The sequence below is a fragment of the Mauremys mutica genome, chromosome 2 (assembly GCF_020497125.1).
Source record: "Mauremys mutica isolate MM-2020 ecotype Southern chromosome 2, ASM2049712v1, whole genome shotgun sequence".
NCBI classification, from domain to species: Eukaryota; Metazoa; Chordata; order Testudines; family Geoemydidae; genus Mauremys; species Mauremys mutica.
The window spans coordinates 214525764-214543345 of NC_059073.1; the positions used below are offsets into that span (position 1 = coordinate 214525764).

At 40.5% G+C, this 17582-nt stretch overlaps 1 protein-coding gene and 1 long non-coding RNA gene across 4 annotated transcripts in view; one reads left to right on the forward strand and one right to left on the reverse strand.

Moving 5' to 3' along the window:
* Positions 1–17582, forward strand: part of TOPBP1 (DNA topoisomerase II binding protein 1) — a 53036-nt gene that overhangs the window by 12380 nt on the left and 23074 nt on the right. For both annotated transcript variants that reach the window (XM_045005714.1, XM_045005715.1), the window contains exons 11-16: positions 175–494; positions 1345–1517; positions 2252–2463; positions 4503–4801; positions 14287–14460; positions 15688–15797. In XM_045005714.1, coding sequence (XP_044861649.1) covers positions 175–494; positions 1345–1517; positions 2252–2463; positions 4503–4801; positions 14287–14460; positions 15688–15797 — 1288 coding nt within the window. The remainder of the gene's footprint in view (positions 1–174; positions 495–1344; positions 1518–2251; positions 2464–4502; positions 4802–14286; positions 14461–15687; positions 15798–17582) is intronic.
* LOC123364021 lies at positions 411–14732 on the reverse strand. Of its 2 annotated transcripts, none has more exons than XR_006576972.1 (4): positions 14627–14732; positions 2371–2400; positions 1861–1943; positions 411–513 (listed from the first exon to the last, which is right to left on the reverse strand). It is a non-coding gene; the product is annotated as an uncharacterized LOC123364021 (long non-coding RNA). The 2 variants fall into 2 exon arrangements; XR_006576973.1 differs by lacking the exon at positions 411–513 and adding an exon at positions 1408–1556.

Consider the following 17582-nt stretch of genomic DNA (forward strand, 5'->3'; position numbering starts at 1 on the left):
TAAATTAGATGTAAACATGCCTCATATTGAGCAGTTTGTAAATGAAATCTAAAACCTTGGGTTCCAGTACTGCATTGTTTTCAATTAATAACTCACAGGATGGTTGAAACTCATTTTCTCCCTTACATCCCTGTATGTGAAATTTTCATCAAGTGGTTATTTTTTCTTTTTTAGTTGAAGTTGAAAAGCTAGAAACTGGTCACTTCAGTGATGCTGCTCATAGTACCATTCAAGAAGAGAAGCGGTCCTCTATCTGTCATAGTTCACTGACAGAGACTTCTACAGTGGTTGAAGAAGGCTTATTTGGCAGAAAGAGGTTCCTTCTTTTGGGTTTTGGTGAAGAGGATGAGTCCTGCATTGTAGAAATTATAAAGGAGAATGCTGGGAAAGTTCTACCCCCTCAAAACAGAGCAGTTGCAGACTATGCTGTGGTTCCTTTACTGGGATGCAAGGTGGAGTCAACTGTAGGAGATGTTGTTACAAACACATGGCTGGTAAGGGGATACTGTAGAGCTATGACCAAACAAATATTAGTGTTAGAAATATAGAAACTGAAAACTTATTGATGGTTATATTTGCATTAGAACAGAGGTTTTAGCTTTGTTTAATTAGTGTACACCAAATTAAGAGAGTGCTTTAATGCACCTCTTCTTTATAGGTATGTCTTTTACCTGTCTCATTTATTTCTTCCTGCTTTATTAAATCAGATTCTGACTTAGTGGCACAAAGACTTTGTACACAAGATTTTGCTCTAGTTGTCTGCATAATAGAGTTATGAAGAGAGAGCTGGGTGCAGCTAAGTTATGAATGACATTTCTGTTTTAACCTCTGTTTAGTAAGCTATCTTTTTTTCTCTCTTTCCCCACACTTCTCCATATTTCTCTAATAACGTATGTAGCTGTATCTGGGTGATGCAATTGCCGGCTGACATTATAGCTCAGGTGGTCAAACATTTAAATATGTTGACCTAGATAATGCTTATCATCTGCACTAATTTGGTGTTTTTCATTATTAGATAATTAACTGTGAAATAAAACCTATGCTAACCCTTATATTGGGTTTTAAAATGTTTTAAAGCAGTAGTCGTTGGAAAAATAGGAATTCAGGAAGCTTGAATCTTAATGTGAATTTGACTGAAACTTTCTGGATCTTTTAAGGAATGTGATTTAAGGAATCTGATCAAATATAGAGTAATACATGTTCTACTTTGAACTTGAGGCACAAAGACAAAGAATGTCTTGCTGTTGATTCCATAAATGCTGTAGTACAATGGCTGAAATAATGTTTATCATATTCATTTCTTTTGGCTTGGTTCTCATTTTCATTTATTTCATCATTTTAAAGATTATGTGTGTAGAACAGCAGCTCCTTTTAAACCCTCAGTCCAACCCACTCTTCACCCCAGTATCAGTAATGGAAGGAAGCACTCCTCTAGAAGACTGTGTACTGTCTTTCAGCCAGTTTACTGGTGCAGAGAGAGACTCCCTGGTGTTCTTGGCAGGTCTTCTTGGAGCAAGGTATGGAGTCTGTTGCCACTTATGTTCATTTTCTGGCATCTAAAATTTTTTTCAAGTATTTAGTCACATTAGAGGGAAAAAATGAGCAAAAAACTTCAGAGTTAAAATTTGTTCTAGACTTCTTTTGGATTTTATTCATTTGTGAAAACTAATGTTGAAACGTGATTTATTATTTGGTTCTGTATTTCCTCCCTTGTTTGTCATTAAACCTTCTAGAGACAGTGTCTTTAAGTGTTCAAATATTTGTGTATGTCACTAGTGAATATCTGTTCTAAAAAATGACTTCTAAAAGGTGTGTCGGGGGGGAGGAGAAAGACAGACATTTGTGGTTGTCCATACTTACTTGGTCAGTGATTTTCATGGAGTTTGCTCATTGTACAAGTAAAACCTTTTTTTCTCCTTAGTTGCCAGCTGTACAAACTCAGCCTGGGATATAGAAATTTAGCTGAAGTTTTTGGCTTGTGCATTGTCACCAGTTTAGAAAAATAATCTGTAGCCAACTCTACCCCCATTACAATTAAAAATGTGCACCACATTGTCTTTAGTGGAGTTGCTTAGGTGTAAGTGAGGGAAGAATGTGGTCCAGCTTTTGGAAGTTAGTTAACAGTTCTAGTCCCAAGCAGGACTAGAACCCAGCTCACTCTTTCGTGCCTTTGTTGGCTCTGCAGTGCTAATAGGAACAGTCTAAACAATGGCTACATTTTTGAGTGGTTACTTATATACATTTATTTCAGAGTCCAGGAATTCTTTGTGCGAAGAGCCAACCCAAAGAAAGGAATGTTTGCCAGCACCCACTTAGTGGTGAAAGAGCCAGATGGTTCTAAGTATGAAGCAGCAAAGAAATGGAATTTACCTGCAGTCACTATGGCTTGGCTCTTACAATCTGCAAGGACAGGAAAGAAAGCAGATGAAAGCAAGTTCCCAGTTGAAAATGTTAACACTGGAGGTTGGTTTTTTTGTTTGTTTTCTTATTTATTTTAATATACGTTAATTATGTCATGTTACACTGCATTGCATTGTCATTAAGAGAAATTTTTGAATATAAGCTGATTTCTAATACTTAGGACCTTAAACTATTAAAACCAAAAGACTTTTCAGCTTATAATTTTCTTTTCACTAGTTAAGATGTTTACTTTCAGCCTATCACTAAGCTGAGACTGTAAAGGCTAGTCATTTCCACTTGTTTATAGTCAGTGGTCCAGATCTTTAGCTGAGGTAAATCACTGTGTAGCTTTACTGAGGTCAGTGGAGCTATGCTGATTTATATCAACTGAGGATCTAGCCCAATGTCTAGTTATTTCCACTTTCTGGTTTACACTCCCTTACATGATACTGTTGTGTTAAGTTGTAAAACACTCTGGAAGAGTGTTTACGTATAATTAAAAACTGTTTTACAAGAGAAGGCAGGTTCTATCAAATGTTTTTCTAAACAAAACAAACTTTAAATTACTTGACAGTTCCCCTTTTAGAACTGAGAAGCAAACTGGACTGATTAATACTGAATACCAGTTAACTCACTAGTTCTTACCAATGCATTTGTGGGCTGCATAAAATTGCAGTGATTAAAAACATACGTGCAGTACTGCATTCAGCTCTGGGCACCTCAGTGCCAGAAAGATCTTGACAGGTTGAGTAGGAATTCAGAGAAAAGCAACAAAATGATTAAGGACTGGAAGGAATGATTGTCTCTAAAACCAATTATATATGTTTGGCCAAAAGATAATTCAGACTACAAGTCATATTTATGTATGGGTATTTGAAATGTGGAAACTCCAAGGGCCAACGTCTGTTGACTTGAATGAGATCAAGATTTGGCCAAAAGAGGGGAAAAAATTTAACAGGGTGGCCTAAGCAAGTGTAATTAGTAGTAATGGAATGAAACTGAGCAAAGGAAAACCAGGCTGAAAATGAGGGGAGAAAATCCTAACTTGAGGGGGGGAGTTATTTAATATTTGTATTAGAGGAGGAACCAGAGGGTCTAAAGTGGCTTGAGGAGCTGTAGTACTAGACTCTGTACAGTTGCAGAATTTAAGACCACAAGGGACCACCAGTTAGTCTGACCGGCTATGTGTCACAGGCCACCAATACCACCCAGCACTATGAAGTCTGCGCTTCAAAAAGCGTACAATTAAATATAAAATGTGAGTCTTCCAGAGGATGTATTAGAAGCCCTATTACTGGAGTCATTTAAAAGCTGGGTTGGCAAAGAGCTGTAGAATAATACAGCAGAGAAAAGTTGGCAACATGATGGACGGGTCAGCAACCTTTGGCACGTGGCCCATCAGGGTAATCTGTTGACGGGCCACGAGACATTTTGTTTACATTGACAGTCTGCAGGCACGGCTCCGTGCAGCTCCCAGTGGCTGCGGTTCACTGTTCCCGGCCAATGGGAGCTGCGGGAAGTGGCAACCAGCATGTCCCTGCGGCCCGCACCGCTTCCCACAGCTCCCGAACCGCAAATGTCTCCTAGTGCACTAGTGGATTACCCCGATGGGCTGTGTGCCGAAGATTGCAGACCCCTTGCCTAACAGATCTTTTCCATCTCTGATTTCTCAGATGCCTCAGCTTTACCCAGTGCTGATTAACAGTATTTATGCTATTAGCATTTCTGTCTATAGTGAGGCTGCTGATAATTAAAGAGAAAACAGGTGAGTTGCTGTAGCTTTTCAACAGTGTCATAATTAAATGTTCCTGTTCTTGGTATAATACTTTAAAATTCACTGAAGCACAAGACAATATGAGAGAGACAAGGGTTACTCTTCTATTAGGTATTTAAGGACTAGCACAGTAATAATGTGGTATAGCACAAGCACTAGTGTAGAAAATAGGAACTTAAAAAGAAAAACCCTCCCTTCATTTTACAGCATATGTAGAAGAACAAAATATTGGATAAATAAAATCCTTAGCATAATGCAAATATATGCACATTTACATTTAAGGAAAAAATGGTGGTGCTTAACTATAATTTTCTTTATTTCATTTAAGATAAAGAAGAGAGTTTCATAAGTCAGCCCAACAAGACAGAGACAACTATAATGTCTTCAGATATACCAGACCATCCTAGCAATCTCCTTGAAACTGGGAAGAAAACAGCTGTGACGCCTCTTGATGTGAACCGATTCCACAGTAAAGCTTTCCATAGTGTGATCTCGCACCATGTTGGGCAAAAGCCAACCCTTCCTGCAGAAGGAAGACTACTCCAGAAAGAACCATCTTTACACCTTGACACACCATCCAAATTTCTTTCCAAAGATAAGCTCTTCAAGCCTTCATTCGATGTAAAGGTAAACTCCTTTATAAGTTTCTAAACCGGTAGTGTCAGCACATTCATGTGTGTGTGAATGAAAAAGGCACAAAAAACCCCTATGCTAACCCTTTGTAAAGAGTGCGTATTAATACCACACAAATAAAAACACTTCTAGGCTTTCTAGTTTGGCAGGCAGTTCAGAAAATTCACATGTTCTAAGGGACAGAGGTTATTAGAATTGATACCTAAAGCATATAAAAATAATTAAAGCATGAACATTTTGAGAAATAGATACTATAGCACCCTTAACAAAGCCCCAGTGTGCCTATTGCAACATATATCAGAGAGTCCTAAAGCAATGACCTATGTTATATAGTCTATGTTGCTCTTTAAAAACAGAGTGAAACTTTAGTAGAAGAGTTACAGTTTTTTGCAAACTATCATAAGCAGTCTGTATTTGGCCCAGAGTGAAATAGTTTCCCGGTGGACTGTGTACACTTTTAAACTTTTACATTTAAGCTTTCTTGCTCATCCTACAATATTCATTTCCTTGTAACTTTATTCTTTGATTCTCTTTTCCCCAAGCATTCCCTTAATTTTGCTCTTTGCTTCTACGAAACTACTACTTTACTGTGATAATCCTTATACATCTGAGAGAACAGTAGCCATTATCCCTCTCATACAAAGATGTAGTTGCATGAAGATGGAGAAAGAAATAGGTGAAGGGGAGACATTTGTCTTAAAGATGGCCTGCAAATGGGAAAAAATAGATTGGATTTTTGCCCTTTTCTGCTTCTTTCTCTTGTATAAAAAAGGTCATTTGCCTTTTGTTTAACCTTAGATATATCAGTGCTGGAGGATTTCTTGACTGACTCAAGTGTGTACTGGAAGCTTACTCAGTGGAGGTGCTGAATATAAACAGAGAGCTCTTTTTCCCAATTAAGTTAAACACTGATAAAAACAACAAACCCCATACAGTTTGAATATAAATCATTTCCCTTCCTAGTTAAGCCAGTTTCACATACATGGTTTCTCTGCTGTCCTAAACTTATTATTTTCCATTTATCCATAACAGCTAAGGAAAAACAAAGTAGACAGGGCCACAGCTTCTAATTTCAAGCAGAGGGCAGTAAAATTGAAGATGGGTTTGGTATATATCCCTTTTCAGACCATTTTTAGGCATTTCTAAAGAAGCAAATAGAGCACACATCCAGTTGTTTTTTTTCTAGGTCATATTTGAATAGATATTAAATAAGAGAGTATAGAGAGAGGCTAGTCTTGTGATTAGAGCATGGGACTGGGACTCAGGAGATCTGAATTTGGTTCCTGGCTCTTTCATACACTTCTTGTGTGAGCTAGAAGAAAGGGAGTAGAGGAGAGGTAATTTTAGATTTGATTCTGACTAATAGGGAGGAATTAGTTGAGAATTTGAATGTAGAAGGCAGTTCGGGTGAAAGTGTTCAAGAGTATTCTGTTGGAGGAGAAGGTATTTGTAGAGGCTGGTAGGGGCAGTGTGCTGGGAGAGAAGCTGAGTCCTGATTACGGGACGGGGCTTCTCTGACTAGGGGTCCTATAAAGGTAGCCAGCCAGCGGCATAGACAGCTGCAGCGGCACAGGAGCCAGCAGAGCTGTAAACAAGGGAGTTTGAGTGGGAATTCTGTTGGAGGAGAAGGTATTTGTAGGTGTTTCTATTCATATTTGTAGAGGCTGGTGGGGCAGTGTGCTGGGAGAGAAGCTGAGCCCTGATTAGGGGGCAGTGTTTTCTGCTCGTTGGGGGTTTGTGTTGCTGTGGGTGGTGGTGTTTTGGTTTGGTTTGTGTTTCCCGGACTAAGAGGACTTAGGTGAGAAGGCTATGACAGATACAGAGGCAGCAGTGGTACTGACCCAAGCAGTGGAAGACACAATGAAGATGACTGGATGTGGAAGCTGCGGCATGTACATGATCCTGGACGGGGTACCTGAAAAGAGTTTTGTCTGCATGAAGTGCCACCTAATAGAATGGATGGAAGAAAAGATCCGAGGATTGGAGATGCAGGTGGAAACTCTGGTTGAGTTTAGACGGGGGCTCAAGTGGATGATGGAGCAAAGACATGAGGAGGCTGAAGGGAAAAGTTCAGACTTGCAGATGGAAGCAGGACCAAAGAACTCTGAGGGGAGACTGCTGGGTGAGGAAAGTGGATAGTGGAAGCATGTGACTAAGAGAACCAGGCAGAGGAAAAGATGGGCTACAGAATGAGAAATAGAGCTCAGGAACAGGTTTGCGGAGTTGGAAAATGAAGAAGGGGCACAGCAGGTGGTCACTGAAGCTGAGAGGGCAAGGAAGAAGAGAAGAGCAGCTAGTAGTCCTATAGGAAGAGGGGAAGAGTCAGTGGAGATAACACCAAATATGAGCCTCAGGAGGATACCAGATGGGTTGTGGAGGATTGCAAGGGACAATAGGAATCGAAAGGACTTGCAGCCAGAGGGAACCGGGGATAGACCGGAGAACCGCACCATCACCAGGGAAAGGCAGGTCTACATGATTGGGGACTCCTTACTGAAAAGAATAGACAGGCCTGTAACTAGAGCTGATCCACAGAACAGAAGGGTGTGCTGTCTGCAGGGTGCTAAGATACGGGATGTGGACCTGAGGCTGAAGAGGATCCTAATGGGAGTGGGAAAGAATCTACTGATTGTCCTTCATGGGGGAACAAATGATACGGCTAGATTCTCGCTGGAACGTATCAAGGGAGACTATGCCAGGCTGGGGAAGATACTTAAGGAAATCAAGGCTCAGGTGATCTTCAGTGAGATTTTTCCTGTTCCTAGAGAAGGGCAACAAAGGTGTGACAAGATTATGATGATCAACAGATGGCTCAGGCAGTGGTGCTATAAGGAGGGCTTTGGGATGTATGGCCACTGGGAAGCATTCATGGACAGAGGACTGTTCTCTCAGGATGGACTTCACCTAAGTAGGGAGGGAAATAGACTTCTAGGATGGAGGCTGGCACAACTGATTAAGAGAGCTTTAAACTGGGAATTTGGGAGAGATGGTTGGGAGTTGTCCAGGTAATCTCCACACCAGATTTTAACATTGAGAGGGAAGAAAACGATACAGCCATGGGTAGGAGAATGGACATAAGGAGAAAGGGTAGTGTAGATACCAGTCTAATAGGTGATACTGGCGGTAGAATGATTGTGCCTAATTGGATAAAGAATGTGAGAGAAGCCAAACAGCAAAAATTAAGATGTTTGTACACTAATGCGAGGAGCCTAGGTAACACAATGGAAGAACTAGAGCTATTGGTGCAGGAAGTGAAATCAGATATTATAGGGATAACAGAAACATGGTGGAATAGAAGTTATGACAGGTATTGAAGGGTATGTGCTATTTAGGAAAGATAGAAATAAAGGCAAAGGTGGTGGAGTAGCATTGTATATCAATGATGAGGTAGACTGTAAATAAATAAGAAGGGATGGAATGGATAAGACAGAGTCTGTCTGGGCAAAAATCACATTGGGGAAGAAAGCTACTAGAGCTTCCCTTGAGATAGTGCTTGGGGTGTGCTATAGACTGCTGGGATCCAATTTGGATATGGATAGAGACCTCTTTAATGTTTTTAATGAAGTAAATACTAATGGGAATTGTGTGATCATGGGAGACTTTAACTTCCCAGATATAGACTGGATGACAAGTGCTAGTAGTAATAATAGGGCTCAGATTTTCCCTGGATGCGATAGCTGATGGATTCCTTCACCAAGTAGTTGATGAACCAACAAGAGGGGATGCCATTTTAGATTTGGTTTTGGTGAGTAGTGAGGACCTCATAAAATAAATGGTTGTAGGGGACAACCTTGGTTCGAGTGATCATGAGCTAATTCAGTTAAAACTAAATAGAAGGATTAAACAAAAATAGAGCTGTGACTAGGGTTTTTTATTTCAAAAGGGCTAGCTTTAAAAAATAAAGGAAATTAGTTAAGGAAGTGGATTGGACTGAAGAACTTGTGGATCTAAAGGCGGGGGAGGCCTGGATTTACTTCAAGTCAAGGTTGCAGAAACTATCAGAAGCCTGCATCCCAAGAAAGGGGAAAAACTCATAGGCAGGCATCGTAGACCAAGCTGGATGAGCAAGCATCTCAGAGAGGTGATTAAGAAAAAGCAGAGAGCCTACAAGGAGTGAAAGATTGGAGTGATCAGCAAGGAAAGCTACCTTATTGAGGTCAGAACATGTAGGGATAAAGTGAGACAGGCCAAAAGCCATGTAGAGTTGGACCTTGCAAAGGGAATTAAAACCAATAGTAAAAGGTTCTACAGCCATATAAATAAGAAGAAAACAAAGAAAGAAGAAGTGGGACCGCTAAACACTGAGGATGGAGTGGAGGCTAAAGATAATTTAGGCATGGCCCAATATCTAAACAAATACTTTGCCTCAGTCTTTAATGAGGAGCTTAGGGATAATGGTAGGATGACAAATGGGAATGAGGATATGGAGGTAGATATTACCACATCCGAGGTAGAAGCCAAACTCGAACAGCTTAATGGGACAAAATCGGGGGGCCCAGATAATCTTCATCCAAGAATATTAAAGGAACTGGCACATGAAATGGCAAGCCCATTAGCAAGAATTTTTAATGAATCTGTAAACTCAGGGGTTGTACCGTATGACTGGAGAATTGCTAACATAGTTCCTATTTTTAAGAAAGGGGGAAAAAGTGATCCGGGTAACTACAGGCCTGTTAGTTTGACAACTATAGGCCTGTAGTATGGAAGGTCTTGGAAAAAATTTGGAAGGAGAAAGTAGTTAAGGACACTGAGGTCAATGATAATTGGGACAAAATACAACATGGTTTTACAAAAGGTAGATTGTGCCAAACCAACCTGATCTCTTTCTTTGAGAAGATAACAGATTTTTTAGCCAAAGGTAACTCAGTGGAACTAATTTACCTTGATTGCAGTAAGGCATTTGATACAGTTCCACATGGGGAATTATTAGCTAAATTGGAAAAGATGGGGATCAATATGAAAATTTAAAGGTGGATAAGGAACTGGTTAAAGGGGAGACTACAATGGGTCATACTGAAAGATGAACTGTCAGGCTGGAAGGAGGTGACTAGTGGAGTTCCTCAGGGATTGGTTTTGGGAACAATCTTATTTAATCTTTTTAATACTGACCTTGGCACAAAAAGTGGGAATGTGCTAATAAAGTTTGCGGATGACACAAAGCTGAGAGGTATTGCCAATACAGAGAGGGACCGGGATATTCTACAGGAAGATCTGGATGACCTTGTAAACTAGAGTAATAGTAATAGGATGCAAAAATAGTGAAAAGTCCAAGGTCATGTATTTAGGGATTAATAACAAGAATTTTTGTGTTAAACTGGGGACGCATCACTTGGAAGTAACAGAGGATGAGAAGGACCTCGGAGTATTGGTTGATCACATGATGACTATGAGCTGCCAATGTGATATGGCTGTTAAAAAAGCTAATGCGGTCTTGGGATGCATCAGGCAAGGTATTTCCAGTAGAGATAAGGAGGTGTTTGTACTGTTATACAAGGCACTGGTGAGACCTCATCTCGAATATTGTGCGCAGTTCTGGTCTCTCATGTTTAAGAAAGATCAATTCAAACTAAAACAGGTGCAGAGAAGGGATACTAGGATAATCAGAGGTGTGGAAAACTTTATGAGAGGAGACTCAGAGAGCTTGGCTTGTTTAGCCTAACCAAATCAAGTCTGAGGGGAGATACGATTGCTCTCTATAAATATATCAGAGGAATAAATACCAGGGAGGGAGAGGAATTATTTAAACTCGGTATCAATGTGGACACAAGAACAAATGGATATAAATTGGCCATCAGAAAGTTTAGACTTGAAATTAGGCGAAGGTTTCTAACCATCAGAGGAGTGAAGTTCTGGAATAGCCTTCCAAGGGGAGCAGTAGAGGCAAAAGACATATCTGGCTTCAAGACTATGCTTGATAAGTTTATGGAAGGGATGGTATAATGGGATAGCCTAATTTTGGCAATTAATTGATCTTTGACTATTAGTGGTAAATATGCCCAATGGCCTGTGATGGGACACTAGATAGGGTGGGATCTGAGTTACTACAGAGAATTCTTTCCTGGGTGTCTGGCTGGTGAGTCTTGTCCACATGCTCACGGTTTAGCCGATCACCATATTTGGGGTCGGGAAGGAATTTTCCAGGGAAGATTGGCAGAAGCCCTGGGGTTTTCGCCTTCCTCTGGAGCGTGGGGCATCGGTCACTTGCTGGAGGATTCTCTGTACCTTGAAGTCTTTAAACCACAAGTTGAGGACTTCAATAACTCAGACATAGGTCAGGGGTTTATTACAGGAGTGGGTGGGTGAGATTCTATGGCCTGCGTTGTGCAGGAGGTCAGACTAGAAGATCATAATGGTCCCTTCTGACCTTAAAGTCTATGAGTCTGAGTTCATGATTCTAAGGAAAAGTAGGAGGGAAAACAGCAGAATAAAGACAATGGACTTCAAGAAGGCAGATTTTAGCAGACTCAAAGAATTGGTAGGTAAGATCTGTTGGGATTTTGTGGTTCCCAGTGAGTCTGATGCTGGGTAAAATCAAGGGACTTTGATTCGATGCGATTCAATTCAATTCAACAAGGCTTTATTCAATATGCACAAGGAGAGCCCCTGGTACAAAGAATCAGGCAGAGTCCCTCCAGCAAGGAGCCCCTCCCCTTGCTATTTTATAGCACATGGCACTTACATAACAAGTTACATAACAACTTACATAGCATGAACCTCTAACCAATAAGAGTTAACCTTGCCATATATGGATTTCTTTATCACATGCTCCTAGTTCTCCAGTCCACATGCTGAGCTCAACCCCCTCCCCCTGGCCTTCTCCAGAATGTTCCTAGGCTGGTGAGCCACAGCATGCTTCCCTATGCATAAGCACCCTGCAAACCACATTTTATCCAAAATGAACATAAGCATACCCTTCAGATTCCATGGGAAGTAAATCTAAGGGGAAAAAAGAGCTCAGGAGAGTTGGCAGTTTTTTAAAGAAACATTGCTTTTGTGCCTTTAATAACCTGTGCCTGTACGAAAAATAGAAAGTATGGTAAAAGACCATACTTAAGTAGGAGATCTTCAATGACCTGAAATTCAGAAAACAGTGATACAAAAAGTGGAAATTAGGTCAAATTATGAAGGATGAATATAAAAAAACCCACACACGTAGGGACAAAATTAGAAAGGCCAAGGCAAAAAAGATTAAACTAGGTAGTGACATAAGAGGTAACAAGAAAACATTTTACAAATAAATGAGAAGCAAGAGGAAGACCAAGGACAGAGTAGGCCCATTACTCAATGAGGGGAGGAAAAGAACAAAAAATGCAGCAATGGCCAAAGTGTTAAATGCCTTTTTGTTTCACTTTTCACTAGAAAAGTTAGCAGCGATTGGACGACTCACATGGTGAACACTAGTGTAAATAGGGTAGAATCTGAGGCTAAAATAGGAAAAGAATTATTAAGAATTACTTAAACAAGTCCGAGGTTTGAAGTCGGCAGGACCTGATGAAATACATCCTTAAGGAACTGGCTGAAGAGGTCTTTGAGCCATTAGTGATTATCTTTGAGAACTCATGGAGGATGGGAAAGATACTCGAGGACTGGAAATGGTCAAATATAGTACTTATAAAAAGGGGAATAAGGACAACTTAGGGAATTATAGACCAGTCAGCTTAATTTAGGTACCCAGAAAGCTGATGGAGTAAATAATCAAACAATCAACTTGCACCTAAAAGAAAATAAGGTGATAAGTAACAGTAAACATGGATTTGTCCAGAACAAATCATGTCAGACCAATCTAATATCCTTCTTTGACAGTGTAACAAACCTTGTGGATAAGGGGGAAGCTGTAGATGTGATATATCTTCCACTTTCATGTTTTTGTTACTGTCTCACATGACCTTTTCATAAACTAGTGAAATATAGCCTAGACAAATTTACTATAAGATGGGTGCACAACTGGTTGGAAAACTGCTCAGAGAGTAGTCAAAATTGGAAGGGCACATCGAGTGGGTCCCGCAGGGATCTCTCCTGTGTCCAGTTCTAATCAATATCTTCATAAATGATTTGGATAATGGCATAGAAAGTATGCTTATAAAGTTTGTGGATGATACTGAGCTGAGAGGGGTTGCAAGCACTGTGGAGGGCAGGATTACAATTCAAAATGATCTTGGCAAACTGGAGAAATGGTCTGAAATAAATAGGATGAAATTAAATAAGGACAAATGCAAAGTACTACATTTAGGAAGGAAAAATCAGTTACACAAATACAAAATGGGAAATGACTGTCTAGGAAGGAGTACTGCACAGAACGATTTGGGAGTTATAGTGGATCACAAAACAAATGAGAGTCGATAATGTAACACTGTAGCCAAAAAAAAAACCAAGCATCATTCTGTGATATATTTGCAGGAGTGTTGTAAGCAAGACACGAGAAGTAATTCTCCCACTCTACTCAGCACTGATAAGGCCTCAGGTGGAGTATTGTGTCCAGTTCAGGGCACCACATTTCAGGGAAAATATGGGCAAATTGGAGCAAGTCCAGAGGAGAGCAACAAAAATGATTAAAGATCTAGAAAACATGACCTCTGAAGAAAGATTGGAAAAAAAACCTGAGTTTGTTTAATCTGGAGATGAGAAGACTGAGGAGGGAGGCAGGACTAAGAATTATCTCGACCATCCCTGACAGGTGTTTGTCTCCAGTGGTTCTCAAACTTTTGTATTGGTGATCCCTTTCACACAGCAAACCTATGAGTGCAACTTCCTGTATAAATTAAAAGCACTTATTTAACTTTAACACTATTATAAATGCTGGAGGTAAAGTGGGGTTTGGAGGTGGAGGCTGACAGCTCATGACCCCTCATATAATAAACTTGCGACCCCTGGAGGAGTCACAACCCCTAGTTTGAGAACCCCTCATCTAACCTGTTCTTAAAAACCTCCAATGACAGAGATTCCACAACCTCCTTAGATAATTTGTTCCATTGCTTAACTACCCTTACAGTTAAGAAGTTTTTCCCAATGTCTAACCTAAATAACTTGTGTTCCTCCTCAGTCTTCTCATCTCCAGATTAAACAAACCCAGTTTTTTTCCCAATCTTTCCTCAGCTATTATAGAATCATAGAGGTTGAGGTCCCTTCCAGTCCTACATTTCTATAATTCTATAATCAGTTTATTTCCTCAGTTCCTCATCTGTAAAATTGAGATGTTACTTTCTCCTGTCCTTTGTCTGTCTTGTCTATGTAGATTACAAGAACTGTGGAGTAAGGGCTGTCTTTTACTATGTCTGTATAATGCCTAACACAGTGGGACCTCAATCATGTTTGGGGTCCGTAGGTGCTACTGTAATACAAATAAGAAGAGGGTTGGTGTTTGAATAATATGAAGCCTTAATATAGAGGCGCCTGCTATTCAATGAGAGAACTTTTGATCCTGGAAAAAGGATAGTTCATCTATACTGATTCAATAATTGCTTCTTTACTCTTTTTGGTAGGATGCCCTGGCAGCTTTGGAAACTCCAGGGGCTCCCAATCAGAGAAACAGGAAACCAAGTACTCCTCTCTCTGAAATCATTGGCAGGAACTTGAAATTAGCTCTGGCAAACAGCACTCGTCATACAGCAGCTCTTACTGCCAGCCCACAGCTGCGGGCTGCACAAGCAGAAGAGGTAGGATTATGCTCTTTTTAAAAATGTATTTGTAGGCTTAATTAAGAAGATGCAGCGTAATCATGTAGTTGAGTTAGGAGATGCTTAACTTCACATGATAGAATATGAATCATGTTAGCTTTGATACTGTATTTTGATATGTTCAGGCAGAAATTGTAATGATTACCTGTCCTTTTGTTTCAGTTGAAAGAGGCAGACTAGTAATTTTGACTCCTAAAGGGCAGAGAAACGTATTTAAAGATGTTTGTTCTATTGACCTGGTTTAATAGTTGTTAGGTGGTATGTGTATATAAACATGTAACTATAGATATTCCATAGTTCTAGAACTTGTAGCTCATCACTGTTAAGGAACTCCCAGTGTCTGGTGTCATGAGAACGGTGGGTAAGGGGTAAATACTTTTACTCTGATTAACTGTAATATTGGAGGACACCCATTATTTTCTGTGAAGTTATTGGAATTTATTTCTGTCATGCATCTCCCTTTTCCTCCCGTCCTCTTAGAGTGCTGTTATTGCTTCACTTACTCAGAAGTAGGAGGCAAAATATTTCTCATTCTCACCCTCACAATAAAATGTGTTTTGCTCATGTTCCTAGTAGTGTGTTTACATACTCTTTCCTGGAAGCAAGGAGCACAGTCCTTTCATGATTCCTTTTTGTACTAAATCTGATCTATCCTGCAGAGAGCAAAGTTAGAGAAGAGAAAACAGAAATGTAGGAGGCATGTACAGTGGGTGCAGTGAGCTGAAGATGCAGGCAAAGGCAGTGCTTTGTGTACAAATTGCCACACTTGTACTCTGTAATCAGTATGAGAATGGGAAAGTGGAATGACATTTGCAAGGGAAGATTAACAGTAATTTGCCATGCTGTACTCTCCTCTTTCTCACTCCCTTCATGCTATGCCCATCTTGGGCCCCCTTATCCTTTGTACTAAGATGTTTTTGTGTCAGCAGTTTTAGTATTTTCCCTGTTTAAAAGTTCAAGAAGATTTCAGACTGCTAAGAAAGAAGTGTAATATATTCTTATGAGACTTGATGAAATAAGTCTTTTGCATCCTGGTTCCTGGTATGTGGAGCCATAACAGCACTCCCTTAATAATGGGGAGGTTCAGGAAGCAGAGATAAGCAGAACTCTGATAAGTAGTTTCCCTTCTTTATCATTACAAAGGTGTTGGTTTAATGATCCTTAGAATGTGATTTTTTTCATATTTTTCCCCATGACCATGAACAGGTGGAAGATTCAAAACCTCTTGCTGATCTAGTTATATGTGTTAGCAAGAAACTCAGTAAAAAGCAAAGTGAACTGAATGCTGTTGCCGCTTCTCTTGGAGCAGATTACAGGTATTAACGGATGCCAACAGTTACTAAACTCTGCATTGATATAACTTTTCACTTGAATGAATCTGAATCTTGGTGTTCTAAAGTCCAATGTATGCATATGGCTTTTAATTATAGCGAAGCATTAGACATCTCTATATTAAGGTTGCAACCAGTTTCCATTGTAATGCCCTATATTTGCCTGCCCCCTTCTCCCTAATAACTTGGCTTGGAAAATCAGTTTGGCCTGAAAATTCTCAGATTTACATTGAAAGGTGAAGAGAATTTTTCTGCGTAAGTATGAAGGGAACAGCACACAGATACTTCCTGGAGCTTTGAAAGGGGAGGGGCTCATGCCTGCAGGGCTGCAGAGATCAAAACAATGAGCAGAGCAATCAGGGCAGGCATTGTGGGATACTGGTGGAAGCCAGTTCTGTTGACAAAACAATCAGCAGTGTCTACACTGGCTCTTTGTCGACAACAAAGGGAGAGGAAAAGACAAAAGTCTGTCATAGGGTGGAAGTTTTTTGTCGCCCAAACTGGACGTTTTTTGTGACAAAAGTCCCATTGTAGTGTGTACACTTCTGCTGTTTTGTCACTAAAAGGCAGTTTTTGGTGACAAAACTTGGTAGTGTAGACAAGGCCTATGTGATCATTCTCCCCCTCCTCCCCGCCCCACATAATCTCCTGATAGTTTTGATTGCCTGGCATGCAAATGTGCTTTTCTTTGTCTTATCTTTGGTGTCACCTTGTGGGAAACACATTCAGGCAGGGGGAACCGCATTCTTTTGTCTGAATAAACAAACAATTTATCAACTTACCCTGACTTGCCTAATTTAAACACATTTTAATCAAAATTCCAGCACATCTGCATAATCCTTTGGGTGTTGACAATATATACAACATGCCAGAATATTAATGATCCATGAGCTTAGTTTTCTAGTGACACATTATATGACACCTTTTAGATAGAGAGTATAACAATAGTTAGCTGGGTTACACTGAACTGGTCAGGTCAGCTGAAACTCACTGCTAACTAACAGGGTGACCCTTGCCTTCTGGCATAGGGATGCTCTTAAGGAGACACCTATACAATCTGGATTCAGGCCAGGATGTGAGATAGAACAGCTTTTGGGGCACTGATGTATGATCTCCTGCTGTTATTGAAAAGTGGGCAGACAGCCATTCTCATTCTCCTGGACCTCTCAGCAGCATTCAAGTCTGTCAGCTATGAGTAGGGCCCTACCAAATTCACGGTCCATTTTAGCCCCACAAGCAGCAGCACAGAAGTAAGGATGGCGTGATATGGTATTGCCACCTTTACTTCTGTGCTGCTGCTGGCGGGGTTCTGCCTTCAGAGCTGGGCGCCCAGCTCTGAAGGCAGTGCAGAAGTAAGGGTGGCAGTACCGGGACCCCCCTAAAATAACCGTGTGACCTCTCTTACAACTCCCTTTTGGATCTGGACCCTCCAAGTTGAGAAACGCTGGTCTCCCCCATGAAATCTGTATGGTATAGGGTAAAAGTACACAAAACACCAGATTTCACGGGAAGAGACGATTTCACGGTCTGTGATGCTTTTTTATGGCTGTGAATTTGGTAGGGCCCTAACTATGAGATACTGCTGTCCTGCCTGAGAGAGGTGTCAGGGATCCAAGAACATGCACTAAAATGGTTTAAGCCCTGCCTGGAGGGATGAATCCAGTAAATTGTGATGGGAAACTGTGTCTCTGCCACTAAACACCTCTCTTATGGAGTCCCACAAGGATCAGTTCTCTCTCTGGTTTTGTTCAACACCTAAATGCAGCTACT